We start from the raw sequence: 22,109 nt of genomic DNA on the forward strand, positions 1-22,109 counted from the left end.
TCTGTTTTAAAATAATAGGAACAGTGAAAGGCAATTGTTTCAAAGAAGTTTGCTAGAATCTTCCACTTTCCCCTAAGAGAGTCAAGTGACAAATGAACAAAGGCTATTTTATTTGACAATAAACTGATTATGTACCTCCAAAACCATTTTCTCCCTGCCCTCCATCCTCCCCGATCCAGACACTCAGCTTGGGTCCAAATCCCTGAGTGTCCAATGCCTTGGGACATCCTCCCAACATGAAAGCCGCTATACAAATGTAATCTTATATAGTATTGTAGATCCCTGTCTGTACGAGAACTTGTTTAAAGTCACAAATGAGATTTCCACAAGCCAATCACATTGAGAATATAATAATAATAATCCTTGCATTTGATATAGCGCTTTTCACGTCTTTCAAGCCAGTTGCGCACAGCAGTGTCCCACAAGCAGTCGTGGATTGAAAATGACCAATTTATTATTGTTTTGGAGGGATTATTATTAGGCGTGTGGAGTAAGGAAAATTGCCCAAGGTTTTGCCCTGCCTGGAATTGAACCCAGGTGTCTCGCTTGCAAGGCGAGTGCTCTAACCACTGAGCTACAGGACTCCACTCTATTGGTTTATAAAAGATATATATATATTGGTTTTACAAACTGGAATGTAATAAAACTCCTGATCTATTTAACGTTTAATTGTCAGACAGTCTAGTAGAAAGGAATGAAACAATAGTGCAGGTAGTACTAACATTTATTACCTTTTTTGAAAAAAAAGTGGTGTGAACTCCTTTAATTTGATGAGCATTCATATCTGTGCTGTAAGATAATTACTTTTAAATTCTATATGATGAGGACAATATTTATATATCCAGTGCAGGATTTAAAATGTTTTAGAAGTTACATCATAGAAGATGAAAATATGGTTATCTCCACGTTGTAAGTTATGTATTTTTATATCCAATGGTGACAACTAAAATAATAATGGCTCTAATGTGTGTTTCCCAATTATTTTGCTTGTGTAGGTTAACAGAGAACATGAGAAGATTAAGTAAGTATATTTTTGAAATCCACTAAAAATAGTAAGATTGTGGAAGAGGAGTGGAAAATACATGCTTGAGCACAGAGATTTTATTGAGATTAGACATTTCCATAATGTTTGTATAATTTATATAGATAGGGTTTATACAGTGTGTCATAATACCAGATTAACATCGTGGTTGACAGTATTGTGATTTTGGTTCTAATTGGGTAAACTGCGAAATGTTAATGTTTAGCAGTTGTGAGTATTTGGTCAATTCTTACTTGAATTAGTTTTCGCTTTTGGGGGAGGTAAAAGAGCAACTATTATTATATTGTTAGGGAACAACACTTTTAAACGTTTAAATGGTGCATTCACAAATATTGGTGGGATAGTTTCTTCGATTGAAATCTTTAGATATAAAACTACAGGATTAAGCTTTGTGTTTTCAATTTGTTTTCAGAAAGAGGTGCCAAGCCAGTTACCAATTTCTTAAAGAACCTGTCGGCCTTATCAAATTGGCACTCTGTATACACTTCTGTAATTGCCTTTATTGTAAGTAACCAGTTATGTAACCGTTTCAGATGTCTGATACATAATATATTATGGTATTTCCATTTAAAATATACCAGCACAATATACTTGGTACATAACTGTATCCCATATAAATGTGCAGAGCATTATTATTTGCATTCACTGTAACGTATAATTTTTCTTTACATTTTCTGTTTTATCATCACTGTAAAGATAGCCTTTTGTTTGCATTGATATACTATAATATTAATTTTTATTATAAGGTGTAACAACCTGTGACCATCTGCCCTCTGGGAAGCAGGTATTACACTACAGCATACAGGCATCTCCAGAATAAAAAAAAACACCAAAGGCACATAAAAGTCATCATCTCTTGCCTTACACATCAAGCAGCAAATATTACTGATCCCACACATTTTTTCCAAATACTTGACATGGAGGATCATTACATAACATTTACACTGCCATTCACCAGATGTTAAATGCGCAAGAGAATCCCCACCATTCACCAGCACAATTATCAGAAAAGAATCTTTACCCAATGTACACAAATAAATATTTGACTAATATTTTAAAAAGGTTGTCTAAACTGAATACTTATGAGAAAGAGTTTATGATCCAGATTATACTTGTTAATCAAGTATGCATAATCTGAGCTATTTGCTCATGAAGTAGCAGATCGCGTTTCCTTGTGTGATACTAAATTACTATTAGTCTCATCAGAATCCCTTCAAATGAAAGGTTCTGTTGCTTCAGAGCTTTTTGCATTTTGGTTGAAATGAATTCCGTACAAATTGTGTTTGTTGCACCCTTGATGCAACATATATTTGCACGATTTACTTCCACCCCTTACCCTAAATTGTGCAAATATATGTTGTTATCAATGTTGCTATTAATCTGGCTTGTTTTGAAACAAAACAGATCTTTTTTTTGACTAGGTGGTCAAGGTCTTATTTAATATAATGGAAATGATTTGACGTATCAAACATTTGATGGTGTGTGGTGTTTTGCAATTTATACTCACTAACTGCATTAATAAATTATTGGAATTTTGCTAATATTGGAAATCATAATATTCTACATTACTAGTAACCTTGCCTTGTTTTCCAGATCTACATGAATGCTGTATGGCATGGCTGGGCCATTCCTATGTTCTTATTTCTGGCCATTTTGAGGTTGTCTCTAAATTACCTCATAGCAAGGTATTAACCCTCCCATTCCTTTCACTGTCCTTTTTTAAATAAGCAAAATACTAATAGTACTTCAATTTGTTTTTAAAACAAATGAAAAAAATATTGGTGTTTAGAATTTAGGGAAATGCTAAATTGGGTTAGATTTAGCTGACAGATAAATGGGAGACTAACATGTCACTCAGTTTTCTGTAGGCTCCCACACTATAGTAATCATTCTGTGGAAACATTTTGAAGTACTTCACAAAATTTTCCTTTCAAGTGTAGTGGATGTGGCAGCCAATTTGTCCACAGCAAAGTCCTACAAATAATAAAATAATCCTTGCATTTGATATAGCGCTTTTCACATCTTTTAGACGTCTCAAAGCGCTTCATAGAATATACTGTAAAGTAACTTGACTGTATATTTGTGGGCGAATCGCAGCAGCCAATTGCGCACAGCAATGTCCCACAGTCATGACCAAATTATGTTTTTTTAGGGATTATTATCCCCGGAAAAGTGATCGCCAAGCGACTAACAATCAGGTTCCTACTTACTGCTAGGTAAACAGAGGCTTGTGGAGTAAGGAAACTTGCCCAACATTTCGCCTTGCCGGGAATAGAACCCAGGTCTCTCATTTGCAAGGCGAGTGCTCTAATCACTGAGTGACAGGACTCCACAAAGACATAGGAGATTAAAGACCTATGTCTTTAATGTCCACCTAAGCAGCTGAACATCTCATTTTAATGAAGAATGGTACTTCAGCCCTATGCCCAGGCATGCAGATGACACCTAACTCCATCTTCTGCCTCTATCCTCGATTCCAAGACTACTGTTGTTCTAAAGTGTTTTGTTGGACTAGCCTGTCCTGGATGAAAACTAACTTTCTTCAGTTGAATGTCAACCAGACAGGTGCCCTCCTTCTTGGCTCTTGTCAGCATCTTCTCACCTCAAGCGCTGCCAGCAACACTATACATGGATGCACACTCCATCTCATCGAGCTAGGACAGAACATCAGTATTTTGTTGGACTCTCAACTGTCCTTTATTCCCCACATTCATGCCTTGACCTGTTCAGCCTTCCCCCACCACCGCAGCATTGCCTGTCTCCGGTACTACCTTTCCCTTCTGGCCGCTGAGACCCTTGGCCATGTTTTTTATCACTTGACTATGTTAACTCCCCGCTCACTGGATTTCCCAACTCTTACCTTCCACAAGCTGCAGATTATTCAGGAATTTGTAGCTCAGGTCCTCTTCCACAATAGGCTCTATGATCTTATTACCCCCATCTTCGTCCACTGGCTCCCCATTCCCCAGAGAATCTGCATCCTCACTTTTAGATTCCTCTGTAGTCTTGCCCCACCCGACCTCTGCGACCTACTAACCTTACCAACCCGCCTGCTTCCTCCACTCAGCAGGCCTGCTTCATGTGTCCCCCCATATCGACGATTGGGCTTTCAGCCTTTCTGCCCCTCCCGCTAGAACTGCATCCCGTAATCCCTTCACCTTGCCCCTTCCCTTGTCTCCTTCAAGGTCCATCTCAAGATCTTCCTTTTTGATCATTCCTTTGGTCATCTTCCCACCCCAACCCTCTTGAATCCAACCCCAGCTCAGGGGCAAACTTTAGATTAGCCAGCCCCATGGGATATCCTCCCAAAGTGAAAGACGCTACATAAATATAATTTGTTGGTTTGTGCCATAAACATTAAGACTTAATATTTCAGATGAGCATTTCACTTTTTCTAATAAAGCTAAATATGCATACTAATTTGGTTGCTAATGTTTACAATACGTATATGCTACAATTTCAGAAATGGTATTTGCCAGATTGAGCAATAAATTGATATCTATTCATTTGATTAATTATTCTAATTTTTTCAGAGTGTGTAGCCTTTTAAAATTACATTTCTGAAACATTATCTGAATTACTGCATAACAGTATGCAGACTGAAAGTGTTTTTCTATTTAGCTTTAGCTTTGAGTCTCTGATTTCATGGTTCACACATACACAATATATCTGAAATTATAAAGTGAATAAAGATTTTGTGTAATTTCTTGGTGGATTGTAGGACCATTAGTGTACCATAACTAAATTATAGACAGATTATGTAAATGTAAAATAAATATATTCCTTGCATTTGATATAGCGCCATATCGTGTCTTTGAGATATCTCAAAACGCTACACAGAAGTGTAAGGTGTTTTGACTGTCTAATTTGTGGGTGAAACGTGACATTAAGATGTTTTAACATCATGTGTTGGGTTTTAGTGTGCCAGTGCCAGACTTTACTGTCTGGCACTGACAGACACTGGGAAAGCAGGGCAATACAATTTTAAAAAAATACAAACTACTTTGCATTATTAATTATGCTTAGGCATAATCTTGGTGATGATTATAAATTAATTGTTTATTTGCCACAAAAACATAACGTTTCAGACGCAGCATGTAGTTTATCGGTTAGAGGACTCACCTCACAAGCGAGACCATCCGGGTTTGATTCCCAGGCAGGGTGAAACCTTAGGCAAGTTTCTTACTCCTACTTACTGTTCAGTAAACTGTTCTGTTTACCTAGCAGTAAGTAGGAACCCTGTTGCTAGTCGAATGGTAATAATAATCCCCCCCAAAAATAATAATAATAGTAATTTAGTCACTCAATCCACGACTGTTTATTGGGAACACTGCTATTCGCAATGGGCTGCCGCATTTCGCCTACAAAATACAGTCAATCCACTTTACAGTATATTCTGTGAAGCGGTTTGAGACGTCTCATCGACTAATAAAGTGCTATATCAAATGCAAGGATTATTATTGGAAAACATCTTTAATTTAATCGCTGTTGTTACACATTTATTTCTTGTGCAAAATCTGACTACAAATTTAATGTACTGCCATGTGATGCAGAGTATTATTAGATATTTTTGTGAAACAACTGCAAATTTGTGGCCATAATATTTTCTTTACATTGTATTATTTAAAATATTTACAATATCCGCTCTAGTACAGGATTTAAGTTATTCAGTATCATTTAGAAATACAAGAATATCTATCTTGCGCAAAGGTCAAATCAGTATTGATGGATTAATATTTATTCTTTTGTAAAAGTAGTATTTTACTGCATTTTTTGTTGCAATTAATTGGGAATATAATGGACCGTACCATTTTCCATCTGAGCAGTGGAAGAACAGTACATGTAACACAAAATCCTAGAATAATGTATTATGTTTGTTATTATCATTTGCTATTTTTTATACTTTGAACTATTCATGAAAATAGACTGGCTTTCAAATTCTGGCTTTTTATTCTCTCTGCATATGATAAAGTGACTATTTATTTATCAATGACAAAATTGTAGAATTAATATAAATCCAGGTTCTTTGATAAATGTCAGTTGCTTTCCCTAGAAAATGTACCTGTTCTCTTTGCAAATTGGTTTGGTTTGAGGTGTGAGAGGAGAATTGTGACAGCAGCTTTGATGAATGGGTTCTTTGTAACTATGGGGAGAAAGAATATTGGTTATTATTCGTTCATCCTCTTAGATCTGGTATTTTCTCAAAAGTGATATGCAAGGTTTTCAGATTTTGCCTAAATCTTTATTATTTCTTACATAATTTCTCTATTTTGTAGGGGCTGGAGGATTCAGTGGAGTATTGTCCCAGAAGTAGCAGACCCCGGGGTAATCTTGTTAAATTGTTCTTATAGATGTTTAGCTTGACAGAATATAATTTCCTTCATAGTGCAATTAAGCATTTAAAATGTTTGCTTATGTCCTTCAGTAACTCTTACATTTCCTTAGTTTGATCCATTCCAAATCATTTTTGATACCTGGAAATGCAATTTCTAAAAAATGACCCTGCGAATGTATTTAAAAAATCTTAAATTACTGTTAGACTAATATTGGAGTAAGTCTAAATTAATTCTCATTTCATTCAGGTAGAATATTTTAACTGAACCTTTGGTAATTTTCAAAACTTTTGTAAAAATTTGAGTCTAATTCCATAAAATTTATAATTGGTTTTAATGAGCATCACAACCAATGTTCTTCCCAGAATACACTGTATCTGGAATCACATACACTGTATAGAGAAAAGCAGAGAAAATCTGCATTTTAAACCTCCTTAAACTACTTTGTACTAATCATTACTTTACAATTTAATAGTAGCTTAGAACACTTTTTTTTAGAAATGTAGGACACTGAATAAAATTAGTCCATGAATACATTAGCTGCAGTGTTTTTATGCGGTTTATTTGGAACATTATGTACTAAATGCCAAACTTTCTTTTAACAGGAGCCTTCAAAAGAAGACCTTACTGTATCTGAAAAGTTCCAACTGGTCCTTGATGTAGCACAAAAAGCACAGGTATTCAGAAGTTCTGCATGTTTCTATTCTGGGCCTTTTGTTGTTGACAAATAATAATGAGGAGGGTACTGCATGTATTATTACAACATTTGTGGAAGATATCGAACTGTGTTGAAGTCACCATATAAGGGTGCTTGATAGGATTCAAATGATATGATGAAATGATTTCAAATATGTCAGATTTTAGTGTAGACAGTTGTAACAGTGGTTTAAGAAAAGGATACATGGTGATATTGTATAAACAAACTAGAATGCATTGAATTAATTGGCAATCATTCACAGTCAGTTAGAAACCATTCCATGGCAAATTAGATGGTTGGTAGTCTGATTCCATCTTTTTCATGACTTGACATGAAAGTGTTCATTTAGTCCTCAAAAGCTTGTCTTTTGGAAGAGCATTTGTGCACATCTCTAAGTGGGTTCAACTTTCAAATTTGAATTCCAGAATCTTTTTGGCAAGATGGCAGATGTACTAGAAAAAATCAAGAAGTAAGTGGTTGCTATATTTTCAGATGCTATATTTTTTTAAATCTGAAAATAGCAATGTAATGTGAAATTAAAGCTGTTTACTAACTATCTCTTCTTTTTCACAGCTTATTTACATGGGTGCATCCTGAAATAACACAGAAGTTGTATATGGGTCTGTGGGTTGCTTTTGTTGCGTCTTGCTTCTTTCCATACAGAATTCTTGGCCTCATTATAGGTAAATAAATGACAACCTGTGGTTGTACTTCTTTTATTTACTTTCTTTTAGCTGTAAAGCTTAATGACTTCATTCTTTGCAATTGACTACATAAAATGTAATTTATGTCTTAGTTTCTTCCTGATAAAGGTTGTAAACTAACTGATTTTGTGTCATCAGATATTGAGTACTTTGGTCATGTGACATGAACATCTGTTTCCATAAGTTGTGTACTGTGTCCTCAATGTAATACACTCAGAATTAGATTCTAATTGAAGTCCAGTGGGTCTTTAGATCCTTTCACCGCTGGACAACTGTATTGACTAACTGAGGAATATAGGGGTTGGAAGTCAAAAACAAATGTACAGTGTTATTTTCTTCATTCTCTGAATAGATTGTCTGCATGAAGTAGGATTTACCATTCATTCTTTTTTGAGATCCTGCTGTTTTCATGGATTTCAGGTCATTCACATATACCAGGAACAGGAAAGGGGGTCCTCGGGCTATACAACAAACTTGTCCCCTTGGCCGAGCTCCCCTTATCTATCATCTATCTATCATCTATATCCATCAGCCACTTACTTATTTACACCCACATATTACCCATGATACCCATATAATCACAATAATAACTTTCATGTAAGAAGGTTAAATGTACATCAAAATAAATCCCTGGAAATAGGTTTCAATGTATTTAATTTCATTGCATCTCTGAGTAGAAAAACCTATTAACCATTTCAGGTATTGGTCCATCTAGTTACCTATCTAATACCCCAAAAGATTCCTTTGATGACATCTCTCCTCCATTTCCCCCATTTATTTATCTTAAATCAACACACTATATCATTCTGTTTCAGGGCTTTATGCAGGAATCAAGTTTTTTCTCATTGATTTCGTCTTCAAACGATGCCCAAGGCTACGTGAAAAATATGATACTCCTTATATCGTTTGGAAGAACTTGCCCACAGACCCACAATTGAAAGAAAGATCAAATGCTACACTGACAAGACGGGTAGGTGACACAGTCTACTGTCAGAGTTTTTTTTTAACAGCTTTTGATCCTATTTGGTGGCTAGAATATAGACCATTAACTAGATACTTGGATTTGTTACTGTCCATCTGTTCACATTTTCAATGTGGATTGGTCAATAACACTATCTGATCAAAGTATTAATATTAGAAAACCTTGGTTAATTTGTATGTTTCTTAATATCCTAATGCAATCTTTGCAGAAGGTTAAAACACTTATTTTGTCAAATATTGTGGCAAATATTTTAGCAAATATTTTATAAATTCCCATCAATGTATTTAGAAACATGTACAGTGTGAGAATAATTAAAATTAACTTTTCATTGATTGAAAATAATCACTTGTTCCAGCCACTCATCCGTCCGCTTAATGATGAATAATTTTGTGGAGTTTGTATGTCTGTGTGTGTGTGTGTGTCTGTGTGTGTGTGTGAAAGAGAGAAACTTCCTGGGGTAAATAATTGGAAACTAAAATGTTTAAGTTTAGCATGTTGTAGAGTAGCCTTGACTTGTTTTGTTGTCCCTGTTACATATGTTTTATTTCTTTTCTTGCTAGCTGTCAGGGCTTGAAAAGGTAGGGTTTAAAAAGTCTTTGTGCACTTTAAAATCGTTCATATAAAATAGATAGAGTGATTGTGTGGCTTGGTTGAAATCTGTGGACATGTATTGTCTTGTTTGTTGAAGTACTGTACAGTTAGTAGACATACTTGCTGCTGTTGCTGAAAGTGGTGTTTCTGAAAGGTGTTTTTGAAACTGTTTTTGAAAATGATTAAGCAACATTGTCAATGGAGCAGGTAAGGTGCATGTAGATTTTAACTTTTTATTAACAACTTGCATTTATGTAGCGCCCTTCACGTGGGGTAGCATCCCAGAACGCTTGGCAGTGGCGGAGTCTGACAATGCTTTAAACGCAGAACTTTCCTAGTTCACAAAATTGCAGGATTATTTGAAGTAATAATCAATAAGTGTTATAATGATAGATAAAATTAAGGAACAGAAATATTTTAAGCAATATATATAAAAACAGCAACATGTTGTATTTCAATGATATTGCTGTGTTGAATTTTTAAGCAGCTCTAAAAAGGGGAATTTATTGCTTGATGTGTACTTCAGAAATATTATAATTTTAATTCACTGGGATGCATTTTTCACAAAGTTTGTGAGGAAAGAAAGGCTTTCAAATATTGTTGCATTTTATCAGTTTGGTATATATCATAACTTGTATGCATTTGAAAGCCCCACAGCCGATTATAAAGATGAACACCATTTTTTCTGCTGAAGTACACATGAATTTGGCTAAGAATAAAACAAAATCACAGATATAAACCTTGGTTCTTCCTCTCAGGCATAATACCGAATGCTGTCATAATTATGTGAATTTAAAATGTTGAACACTAGATGGCTATAACTTCCATAATTTTTTGTGCGATGATGTTGCAAAGGTATACAATTTATATATTGATGGTGTTTTCATACATAATGTTCCTACACATTGGACCATCTAATTTTGAAACATATGCGACAGGAAAACCCAAGCTCCTAATTATGGTAGATGTAATTATGCCATTTTAAAAATGTATAATTCATATAAAGAAGCTGACTACATAGAAACCTTAATCAATGGGAAAGATTAGTGCAACATTTCTGAACAAAATGAACTTCAAATGCAGGGGTCTCCAACCGATCGATTACTGCTAGGTGACGCTATTGCTTATGATCAAAAAGACAATAGGAAGGAGTGATAGGAATGTATCGTTATTGAGTCAAGTTGAAAACAAAAGTCAGACGCACAAAGTATTTCATGCATTTGGAAATAAAAAATTTTTTAATGCTAAAGCTGTGGTAAATATTGCTCCTGCCTCTTGTTTTTATTGAGGATGATGTCATCTTGTGACTGGTTGCAGACCCTGGGCTCAAATGCATGTGCATTTACTGAAGAAAAGGCTGTTGGCTTTTAATGTCTTGAAGGCAAAGTATTTCTGAAAACAATAATCTATTTATTTGAAAATGCAAGATTCTACATCTCAAATGTGATGGCATTTTCATATGCAATCTTTTTTTCAAATCTAAGTACCCCCCCAATTAGCAGTGGTTAGTGTGATTGGAGTAATGCAGATAACAAATCAAAAGTTTAAAATAAGTTTTCTGAAGAGCACTTTAAATAAGGTCTTCTTAAATTTTATTTTCAACTTTGTTTTATTTAGTTTACCACACTTGATCTTAACCAAATGGCCAAGAAGACTAGCTGAGAGCTGCTCAAGCTCCACACCTCCACTGGTGGAACCATTGCTCAGTGTGTCTGAGCTGTGGGCAGGAAGATGTTGGCACTGCTCTCACCTACTTCATGCTGAGCTGTGTTGCCCATCAGGAAGGCTGCACGGAGTTACTGGTACCTTACATCTTCCTCGTGAGGACTCAAACCCACGTTTGTTGGATGTCAAATGAGCAACTATCCTCCTCGGAGGGGAGAGTGGGGTTAAATGGGGTCTCCCTGGAGCTGATCTGGCTCTAAGGTGACATTTATGGCAAAGAAATGTCAAAATGTGGCAGTCTTGGTCACCCAGTTTCTGAGCCAGGTTGGTCTGCAGTACTTCAGGCCACTGCTTATGACAGCCAGCCAGCCTGGCATATTAACCCTGCAAACCAAAGCCCTAATGTCTCTGGAAATTCCATATCTGGGTGGAATGTTTGGTTTGGATGCTCTTAAAGTGATAGGTATCTGCTTCTATCAGACCCGGCTGACCAAAATATTTCATATCTTGTGGGTCAGGATGAAATCATTTGAGATAATAATTACAGATTTGCTTAGCATTGTACTGCAGTGCTTAGTTTCTGCTTAAAGTTTGGACAAAAACGAATGGGTTCTACAGCAACCTCCAGTGGCTGAAATATGATACTGCATCAAACTTCATAATGTTCATATTTGAGCAGGTTTGCTACACATATATAGATGACAATATATTCTGCACCTAATAAAGTTGAATAATTCTAATAAAGAAGCACTTAGAATTTATTAGAATATATTAAGCAGATTTCATGACTTTTTAAAAAAAACACTTTTCTAAATATTGGAGCAGTGATTTCCATATAAAATCGTGAGCAATATTATGCAGGAAGCTTAGGGGTGAATTCCATCATTTTTTATTTCATTATCCTTATTTAATACTACAGTACATCAACTATATAAAACAACATTGTACATTTTAGCAGATTAGTTTCAGTTTTTCAAACTATTTTTACAGTTAATCTGGCGAGATCTCTCCTGAGAATCTTAAAGATTAATGATTTTAGTAATTTTTCACCTCTCAAAAATAATAGATAGTCAAGTTTTACTTTAAAATAGAGATGTTGGGTTACCATCAGAAATCTTCTAGTTTACAAGACTGGAAAAATTAAGCAAAAAGGATGAAGAAAGGGGCAAAAGAGAAGAGTCTACAAACTATCAGTCTTGCATTCACCTTTTTCTATTTTAATGTAAAACTTGATGACAGGACTAATCAGTCCCTCACTTGTGGTATTTCCCCAGATTCCAGCTGTAGCGTCCCGGAGCAGTGTCAGTGCCAACAGCATGTCTGTGTATAGCAGGGAAGATGAAGGTGGACGTCCACATAGTTCAAAGAAAAGCAATTTCAGTGAAATCTTTAACTTAGCAGAGGCTGAGCGCCCTTTGCCAGGTAGGTACGACTTATATGATGGAGCAGTGATTTCTATATACAAGTGTGAGAAAGTAATATGGCTTGGGTGGATTCAGCCTGGTCTCATACTACAGCAAATCAATTGGATGAGTAAAGTTGTTTGCAGAACACTGCACAGTGTAATCTTTTAAGCAGGATATGATTACTCAATATAAGTGCTCCTTATTTTTTTCAATTCCTAATCTAGGAGTCATTTTATATTGGGAGCCAAATGCACAATTAAACAATATGCTCTGTTTTTTCCAGTGTGTGACAATGGCTGGCGTTGCTGTCTGATTAATAGGGACAAGAAGATGCCTACTGATTACATTCGGAATGGTGTTCTTTATGTAACTGAAAAGTAAGTAATATTGCAACCTTTGTTCCCACATCTAATTAATGTATAGGAAAACAGCATTTGGAACCAATGGCCTCAGCACTTTGATGACAGCAAATATTCACAATGCATTCAGAACAACCCATCTGAATTTAGAACCCAACTGGTTTAGACAGAACAGTAGTAATGCAAGATATCGTCTTAGTAGTCTCATGTTAGTATAATAATGGATTTGAATTTGTTTTTTTTTCATATAACATGATTAAGTCAGCTATTCAACTAAGGAAATAATTATTAAGAGGCAGCCTATTAACCATTGTCAGGTTCTTTCTTAATACCTATAACTCAGTTTTTTTACAAGCATTGCCTGATGCTACAAAATGAATCCCAAATTATTTGTGCAGCAAGGCAGTGACTGCAATAGTAAGATTAGTAATGTGATGAGAATGCATAATTACTGCATTGAACAGTTTCTTTTTTGCTAGTTTTGAATGAGTCTGTTGCATTTTCTTTATCATCAATCATTTGATTTATGGTTGACCACAAAAATAATCTAAAAGCCAGGTTTATAGAAGACACAATTGAGGATCCTGAATGAATTGTATTTGAATTGTTATTTTAGACTTGAGTCAGTCTGTCAAATACTGTATCCTTTTCTTTTTCCCAGTTGTTTATGCTTTGAAAGCTCCAAGTCGGGTTCATCCAAGAAAAATAAAGTCATAAAACTAAAAGACATTACAGATATTCAAAAGGTATGTTTCTGATATGAGCTTGTAATATTTTTTGGCTGCTTCATTTAATTTTGCCATTTTTTGTTCATTGTGCAATTGCTTTTTGCTATAAAAATATTTGAATCCATCAAAAACATTTTAATTGCTTTTGAGTGCATTGTCTGCTCTCTTCCTGCTGCTTGTCCAGCTAGGTTCACCCTTCCTGTTAGGGCTGTGGCTTGCAGGATTAACTGGAGCTGAGAGGAAGAGTCCCTGTTTCCAGTTACTGGTAACTCCAAGTCCTGCCGGCTGATCTGTCATCAACATTACCCTGGAGTACTGGAGACCCACCTGGTTCAGGAACCAGCTGACTGAGATCACCACAAAGAGTTGACTTGATATTCAATTACCAGCTCAGCTCCAAAGGGACCCCCATTTACCCCTCTTGTCTACCCCTTCCTCCCCCCCGCCCCCCCAACAACAAGGAGATTTGAATTCAGGTAAAATCTAGATTGTGTTTTGAAAGCATCTCTGTAAAGCAAAGGAGAGTAAAATCTTGATCTTTACAATTAAGCTCATAGAATTGAAGTCTAATTAAATACTACAATTTCTAAACCTTTCATGAGATTCAGCATCAATTATTCAGTTTATAGCTACTGAACTCTACCACTACCACGCTGCCATTACCTCTCCCTCCATTCATTCACCCCTTTGTCACTTCCAGGTTTTATTATTTCAACGTTCTCTCATTGTACTCCAGAGCTCCTTCCCATGCAAGCTGCAGACCATCCACTACTGCAGCTTGTGTCCTCTCCAGCACCAGGTTGCACAAGCCTATCACCCCTATCTTCACTCAGCATCACTGGCACCCCATCCCACAATCCTGCATCGAGTTCAGGATTTGCATCTTCGCATTGATTCCCTTGCCCTATACTACCTCTGCGACCGCCTACTGATCTGGCCACTCCTAAGTTTCCGCAAACACTGGTCTGCTTCATGTGAGGTGAGGCACTGCTCCCACCCCCATTTCCGTCCAAATAGTGGGTGGGCTTTCAGTCATTCTTCCCTCTGGAACTTGGTCTTGGAGTGCCTTCTGTCTTTCCCTCTCCCTCCCTCTTTTTGAAGCCTGCCTTAACATTTTAAATTTTTCATGCTTTTCATTCCCCTCCCATCCTGTTCACCTCCTTGCACTGCCCCCTCCCCCAGGTGGCTTGGGTACCCAGCAAGCTGGGTGAAGTGCTTTGAGACCTTCTTCTGACTTGAAAACTGTTATGTTAAGTAGAATAGATTAGATCAATTCGGATAGATTTTCTGTAGAATTATTACAGACAACTAGAATGCATTATTAAAGAACAAATAATGACTCAGAGCGAGCCAACGTTCAAGAGTAGTATAAAGTAGGAAAAGTTTAATTTGTAACCTTGCTGTTTTATGTAAAAAAAATGTGCTCAAACCTTTTCTGTGTAATACAATTGTCCAATGAGGGATTTGTGAGTTTAAAGTTTTGGATGGGGGGTATCATTGCGTATTTGATTACAATACAGTTAGCCGTGCATTGACCTGCTTAGTATATCATGCTTTAGTAAGTTTTTTAATTTGATCACCATAATCATGACAATAGTGTAGTGAAATGAACTGAATATCTCTGGCCCAAATTGGGTTACGGTTCATAGCAGTGATTGAGTTGGTGTGGAAACAAGAGGTAGGTTATTTAATATAATAAATGTTTAGATTAATTTATAAATTGTAACTGATTTGTAATCCACATTTTGAATTAAAAATTCTGAGCATAGGTTAAGATGCATTTTATTATAATGTTTATGTGATTACCTCTTTCTTTTCCTCCTCATTTTAACTGAATGGTGATTTGTTAAGAAACCTTTTGCTGGGGTGTATAATAGTAATCCTTGCATTTGATATAGCACCTTATCACGTTGTGGAGATGTCTCAAAGCGCTTCACAGAATATACTGTAAAGTGAATTGACCGTATATTTTATAGGCGAAACAGTATGACGAAATGGTTGGCATACAGTTTTTAGCAGCTTGGATATTTATTTTGCTTGGGCCATAATTTAACTTGTAGTATTCTTTGTCTTATACAATACTTTCCTTTTGTTCTTCATGTCTTGCCTTCTCTATACAGTACAAAGTTTTGTCCGTTCTACCTGGATCAGGAATGGGTATTTCAATAGCTACTCCACATACACAAAAGGTAAATTAAGTAGTTATTCATTTTGATATAAATTCAATTGTTTTGTTAATTTCATATGTTCTATTTTAAAGAATGATACCTGCACCTTGCAAGTACTTTTGTAAATCAATAAATCTTCTAATGTTGCTTTAAAATTATGAATATTCACCTGCTCTGCCCAGAGCTCAAAAAACATCCTGCTACCTCCACAACAAATTTGGCTCTATCTCCAGAATAAAAAATAGTAAAATAACATGTACAAAATAAGGCGAGCAAAAGCAGAAAGAGGAGCAAAGTCACCTGCTAATCTTTAGGTGTCATCAAGACAATTTTGTAATGATGTCATACATTTCATGCTTCTTTGCATTCGCTTCCAAAATTTACCTTCCAAACCGTGGAGGCAAAGTCTGCAAATGAAAAGTTGCAGTACCTGTAATATAAAAGGGACTCTAATCTTAATTAGCTATATCCCAGGGTAGACAATAATATAGAATTGTGGATGCATTGCTCTATTTCTAACTGCACCTTGTGGAACCATTGTTTAATGAGAAGAGATGTGTGTCTGAGCTGTGAACAGGAAAATGGTGGCATTGCTCTCACGCATTTCATACTGAGCTGCGTTGTCCACCAGGAATTGCAGGGAGTTCCCACTAATTACCAAGTGTTCAAATCCACGATTGTTGATGTCAAACGACCAATTATCCTCCGGGGGTGAGGGTGGCAGGTAGACAGGGTCTCATTGGAGCTGAACTGGCTCCAAGGTGACATGTTTGGCAATGGAATGTCAGAATTGAACCAATCCACTACGGTGGTCTTGGTTTCTGAGCCTAGTAGGTCCACAATACTCCAGGGCATTGCTGATGACAGTATAGTCAGACTAGTTCATCAGCAGGACGTGGAAGGCAGACTAGTCACCTGGAGCAGGGACTCTTTGCACTCAGCTCCTATTAACCTTGCAAGACAAAGACCTAATGGGACGGGTGACAGTGGGAAAGCTTTCCAGGCTCTCAATAACAAGCTATGCAGTTTTAGCTGGTCAGACTCCAGCAATACCACAACACGCTCTGAGATCTCCAAGTCTTGACTCTTGCCAACCTCCACCTAGTATTTTCTGGTGGACTTCCATTCCAACAAATATCTCTGGAACTTCCATCTGTAGGTAGGATACACAGAACTTTGTTTGGTTTGGATTCTCTTAAACATGATGATGGAGTTCTGCATATGTCAGACACCCAGCTGACCCCAAAAACAAATATGCCTTCAGCCACCTCCACCCTATCTCCCACTAAGTCCAGGTTCTCACTTTTGTGACTCCAAAGTGCTTTGAAGCATTCTCTAAGTGAAATGTATATAAGTGAAATTTGTTATTATGTTCTTATATCTCTGATTTTTTTTATAAAACATTGTTATTCTTGCTTTTGTTTTTAGCCACTGGTGTTTGGTGCCATGATACACCGGGATGAGGCCTTTGAAGCAATAAACTCTCAATATACCAAAATAATGTCCAGTGCATCCAACAACGAAACCTAACCATGTGCTTACAATAAGTCAGATTCTGTAATCATTAGTGGGGAAGAGAAAGAGAATTGGTTGGACAAAAGAAGTTCCATTGAATATTTGTGTCAGTTGATGGGTTTTGTACTGAATTGGAATAGATAGATGGTTTATATTGTATTTTTTACTTGTAAATTAATTTTACATTTGGTGAGGATTCTCCACAAAAGTGCTATTACTATCACAGTAATTCCTGCACAGTAAGCACTTTTGCCATTTGTTTACAAGCATTTTAAATGTCAATGATTTAAGTTGAAATTAAATTTGGGTACGGGAAGAATCAAAATTATTTTTTTTAAATAAAATTCAGAGAAACGTGATTAATCTATGAATGCCAACATCATGTAGTATTCAATGTCCATTTCAGATGGAAAGAGTTATTATTGAAGGTGTGATCATGTAATGAGAAGGAACTAGTAACGTAAAAATCAAGCGACTCTGTTGCATCCCAAATTTCAAATATGAATCTTTTAAATCTTAGTGATCTTTCAGGAATGTGTCTGTTTGAAGTGATTGCTTAAACACGAAAGGGTTGGAGTATAATATGTTGTCACTGCTACATATATCACAAACTACTTTAGTAATAATCTTGTCCAGTGTTTGTATAACAACATGGTAGCATCGTTTAATTTTGTGTGCTTCAAACAGCAAAATATTTCCTTTATGAACCCTATTTGCTGAACTATCAAGTTAAGATTGATTATCCCCCACACCCAGATATACTGCTCCAAACCTGATGATGCCAAAGGAAAAGTGTGAAGTTACAATTACTCTACACTCCGGTTGTGCCATTAGATGCTGCTAGTAAATTGTGTTAGCATAAGTTGTCTTTGCAACCATAATTGAATTCTTCAACCATAACATTTGAATATATCCATAGTGATAATGTATGCTCATTAATTCATTTGTCCGTCTAATACCAACCCTTTTTCAGCACCACTAAATGTTCACCAGATAGTATGCGAGTGCTGAAGTGTGATTCACTATGAGAAGTGTCCTGTCTTAACTTAATATAACAGATAAGGAACAGAGTATGTGGAAAACAATGATGGGCAAGGAATAGGCATGTTCCCGTCCTGTCTCATGTTTGATGAATGCTGCTTTACACACGTGCTGCAGATATTATTTTTAATGTTTCTTTCTCATTCACTTAAGAGTACAAAGTATTCCATTCAAATGAGTGAACATGGGATCCAACTGCACTGATCTTTGAGGCTGCTTTTACACCCTCCTCCCCCAAAGTATTTGGGTGGTGTTGCCATATGCCAGACAGTTCAGGTGCAGCAGCCGTAAATCCAACTCCTCCCTGACATTTGATGCCTTTGTGTAGTTCAGCAGTTCCTTTCTCCTATTAGTGAAGAATACAGTTCAAAATTCATTATTGTACTCAAAAGGTCTGATTTAGACATTTAGTTTGAATGTGTGATGCTACTGCAAGCCTTCAGAGGATGAAGGATGTTTTTAAAGTATTGAAATTTAAGAGTCTTGGAAGATGCCAGCTTTTGACTCCAGAATATTCTGACCAATTTTATTTTTTAAATTGCAGATGGGATTTATACTGCCTAAATAGATATGCCCTAGAATATGCTGGCTATTTTCTATCATTGTTAATAGAATTTGTATGATTTACATGTACTATTTTTTTTCCAGAGAAGTGTTCAGAATGTAATTTATTAGAACTTCTAATTAGCATTGGTAAAATAGCAGACACTTGAGCACAAAGATTTTTGTAGTAAAGTAGATTTGTGATGCATTGCTTTGTGAAGTGTATACATTTGCCAAGTAAACTATCCACACTTTTAGTTTACTGTTAATGTGGATAAGTTTACTGGCTAATGTAATCTCCACGGTTTTAGTTCTATCTTACAAGTGCATTTGCTGGTTTGGATTCCTTGTATTTGGTAGGAGGACACAAACTAGTAACTCTATTCACTTTAAGTAATATAACCACTTTTATCAACTGGTAGTTTTTATCTAAGTCAATTTATTTTCTTAATATCCCCATCATGAAAAAGCAATTGCCATTCAAATTCTCATTGATATTCATTTAACATGTTGAATGTCTACATTTTGAAAGTTGTGATTATTGTTTTTTGGTATCATGTAAAACTTTTAGTGTAAAGGAAACAAACAGAAAATTGTAAAAAAAGTCTGGAAAATATAACTCATCATGTTTGTTGTAAAAAGAAAGTCTTGTAAAAAAATCATACAAATTTTTATTTGAAATAAATGGTTCTGTAAAATGATTGTCAATCATCAATGTATTATAACATTGTAATGCACGCTTAATTTCCCATCCATTTAAAATTACACTGCTTAATCGTACAAATGAAACTTTTATCATCGGCCCCCTTTTCTTCATCTACAATGTCATCACAGACACACTTATTTCCTTGATACACTAATTCACATCTTTGTTGCCTCATGTTTAAAATGTTTCTACTGCACCACTGGTGGCTTAGCTTTCCAATTCTATGCCCCTAACCTCAAACACCTTCTACCCCTCCAGCTCCCTCCCTCTCATCTGTCTTTAAGCCCCATCTTAAGACCTGGTTCATTGAATGCACCAATACCACCTTCCCCTTCCCTACCTCCCCCTCTCTTCTCTCTGTAGTTTGGCGTCTGATGCTGCCCTTGTAAAGCCCTCCAAGACCTTGTGCAGGTGCTATATAAATGTAATTTGTTGTGTTTTTCAGAGATTTTGCTCTGGCTAGAATACTCGCCTTGTAAGCAGGAGACCTGGGTTTGATTCCCGGGTTGGGCGAAATGTTGGGCAAGTTTTCTTACTCTACGCCTCTGTTTACCTAGCAGTAAGTAGGAACCCAATTGTTAATCAATTGGTGGATCACTTTTCTGGGGGTAATAATGCCTTAAAAATATTGGTCACTTAATCCCCGACTGTTTGTGGGATATTGCTGTGCGCAATTGGCTGCTGAGTTTCGCCCACGAAATATACAATCAATTCACTTTACCGTATATTATTGTTAGGGGTGTATACCCATTTCTGAGTGTATATACACAGCCCCAACTCCCACCTCCACATGCCAGAGACAAGATACAATTAGGACATCTCATCTTAGACTAACTAACTCAACAAGGACCAGGGATCAAAGCCAGCACCTTCAAGTTTATTGGCTGAGACCCATATCTAACAGTGCATTTTACCTCTAGGATATTCGGGGACCAACCATTGTTCTAACCAAGTACAATAATTTCAGTCACATTCTTACCTACACTATGTAAGTACTGTACCCAAGGAGGAGAGAAAAAGAATTGGACTGAGCAAATATGATGAATGCTGTTTCCAAAAACCCTGCCAATGCTGGAAGATCCTCAATAATAATCTCTGATATTTTCTAACCCTGCAAAGAAACATCAGGTCATTAGTTATCCTCCTCCCTGGAGAGATGATGGCATTAGGTATTTGGGGGTGTGGAGGATTGAGCCTACATTGCCAGTGTAGCTGGTGAAATGTCACATTAATAGCCTCAAGATTATTGCTTTAAAACTTAATATCATAACAAAGCTACAAAATTGTCAAATTCTGTCTTGGTTTTGAATATGCCTTCAAACAAACTTCTAAATTAAGTCTGAATTTAAGAATTTTCCATACTTCGGGATAATCTTAAATTTTGAGAATCATTTTAAGACTAAGATAATAAAATATTTTGAATCTGGTGCTCAATATCGCTGAGCTGATGGAGCCAGTATGGGTTCCTTGACGTCTGATGACTGCTTTGTTTCTGAGATGGTTTTCCTGTATGGCTATGAGGACTCTTAAGCGCTCTGAGATGCTACCTGGCGTGAAGGGTGCTATATAAATGCAAGTTGTTGTTGTATGAGTGACAACACACAATAAAATTGAAATGGAAGGGGTATTACTCAAATAATCATACTGTTATGATATGTTGATCCAAGAATATATGGTTAGGTTGACATTGATTCTCTGATTCCTCTGATGGTACTGTATGAAATGACAATAAGTAATGCAACCAATTAATGGAATTAAACGCTTGTGAATGTTTTTACTTTTATTATTCTTAATTGTTCCTGTATTTCCTTTTCATTCCTTTTAACCATTTTACATAATATTGTTCTATCTCATCTCCAAACAGTTAACAGACCTTATACAATAAGCCTGAGAGTATATCAAAAAACAAAGATGTATTTTTTTAATCTTGTTTGAAATTATGCCTACTTTGTATGTCCAGTTACTGCATCTCAATCCCTAATCCTATTTATGTGAGTTTGCCTAGTTCAGTAGGTTCTTACTATTCACCTTTCTTTCGACACATCAGATGAAACTATTCATTTCTCATCTGAGAGTATGCCTGATAATCAAACTCTTTACAGCTTTGAACACTCAGCGAAGGGACTATTACTTTCAATTGGGAAAAGAATACAAGGGAGGTGACTAATAGAAATACAGTGACCCAGTAACTTTGCACAAGGTAACTATTAAGAGTGAGTGCCAGGTGAACACTGCAGTGTGACACTGGGTCTCTTAACAACCTGCTTACATGAACTTACTTGGTCTATCCGTCATATTTCTTGTACTTGTCGGCAACCTGAAAGCATTAATTTCCCTGTGGAGAATTCACCTGACACTCAGCCTGTAACCACTTACCTGCTTGGTTCGTCATTACATGATTCTACCACTCCAATCCATTTCAACCCAGGAACATTTTCAGAATTTGAACAATTTTAATTCCTATTCCTATTTATAGTTAATTGCATTAACACTAGTGAGATTACTCTTACTATAAAAATGAATCAATATTAAATTGCTTTACATTCTAAACAGATTTCAAATCATATGTAATAATGAATTTAATTCAGAAACTATTTATAGTGATTACTAATTATTACCTGACAGGTTT

General features: G+C 36.2%; 1 protein-coding gene across 1 annotated transcript in view; it reads left to right on the forward strand.

The window, feature by feature from the left end:
* The window catches only part of gramd4a (GRAM domain containing 4a), a 52,847-nt gene extending 34,143 nt beyond the window's left edge, over window positions 1-18,704 (forward strand). The window contains exons 7-19 of the mRNA XM_042335223.1: window positions 996-1,021; window positions 1,455-1,546; window positions 2,636-2,727; window positions 6,319-6,367; window positions 6,981-7,052; window positions 7,498-7,541; window positions 7,646-7,755; window positions 8,592-8,746; window positions 12,289-12,436; window positions 12,704-12,797; window positions 13,441-13,525; window positions 15,628-15,696; window positions 17,104-18,704. Coding sequence (XP_042191157.1) covers window positions 996-1,021; window positions 1,455-1,546; window positions 2,636-2,727; window positions 6,319-6,367; window positions 6,981-7,052; window positions 7,498-7,541; window positions 7,646-7,755; window positions 8,592-8,746; window positions 12,289-12,436; window positions 12,704-12,797; window positions 13,441-13,525; window positions 15,628-15,696; window positions 17,104-17,205 — 1,138 coding nt within the window. The 3' untranslated portion in view covers window positions 17,206-18,704. The remainder of the gene's footprint in view (window positions 1-995; window positions 1,022-1,454; window positions 1,547-2,635; window positions 2,728-6,318; window positions 6,368-6,980; window positions 7,053-7,497; window positions 7,542-7,645; window positions 7,756-8,591; window positions 8,747-12,288; window positions 12,437-12,703; window positions 12,798-13,440; window positions 13,526-15,627; window positions 15,697-17,103) is intronic.
* Window positions 18,705-22,109: the final 3,405 nt, after the last annotated feature.

Source organism: Callorhinchus milii, unplaced genomic scaffold (genome assembly GCF_018977255.1).
Source record: "Callorhinchus milii isolate IMCB2004 unplaced genomic scaffold, IMCB_Cmil_1.0 Scaffold5, whole genome shotgun sequence".
Taxonomy (NCBI): domain Eukaryota; kingdom Metazoa; phylum Chordata; class Chondrichthyes; order Chimaeriformes; family Callorhinchidae; genus Callorhinchus; species Callorhinchus milii.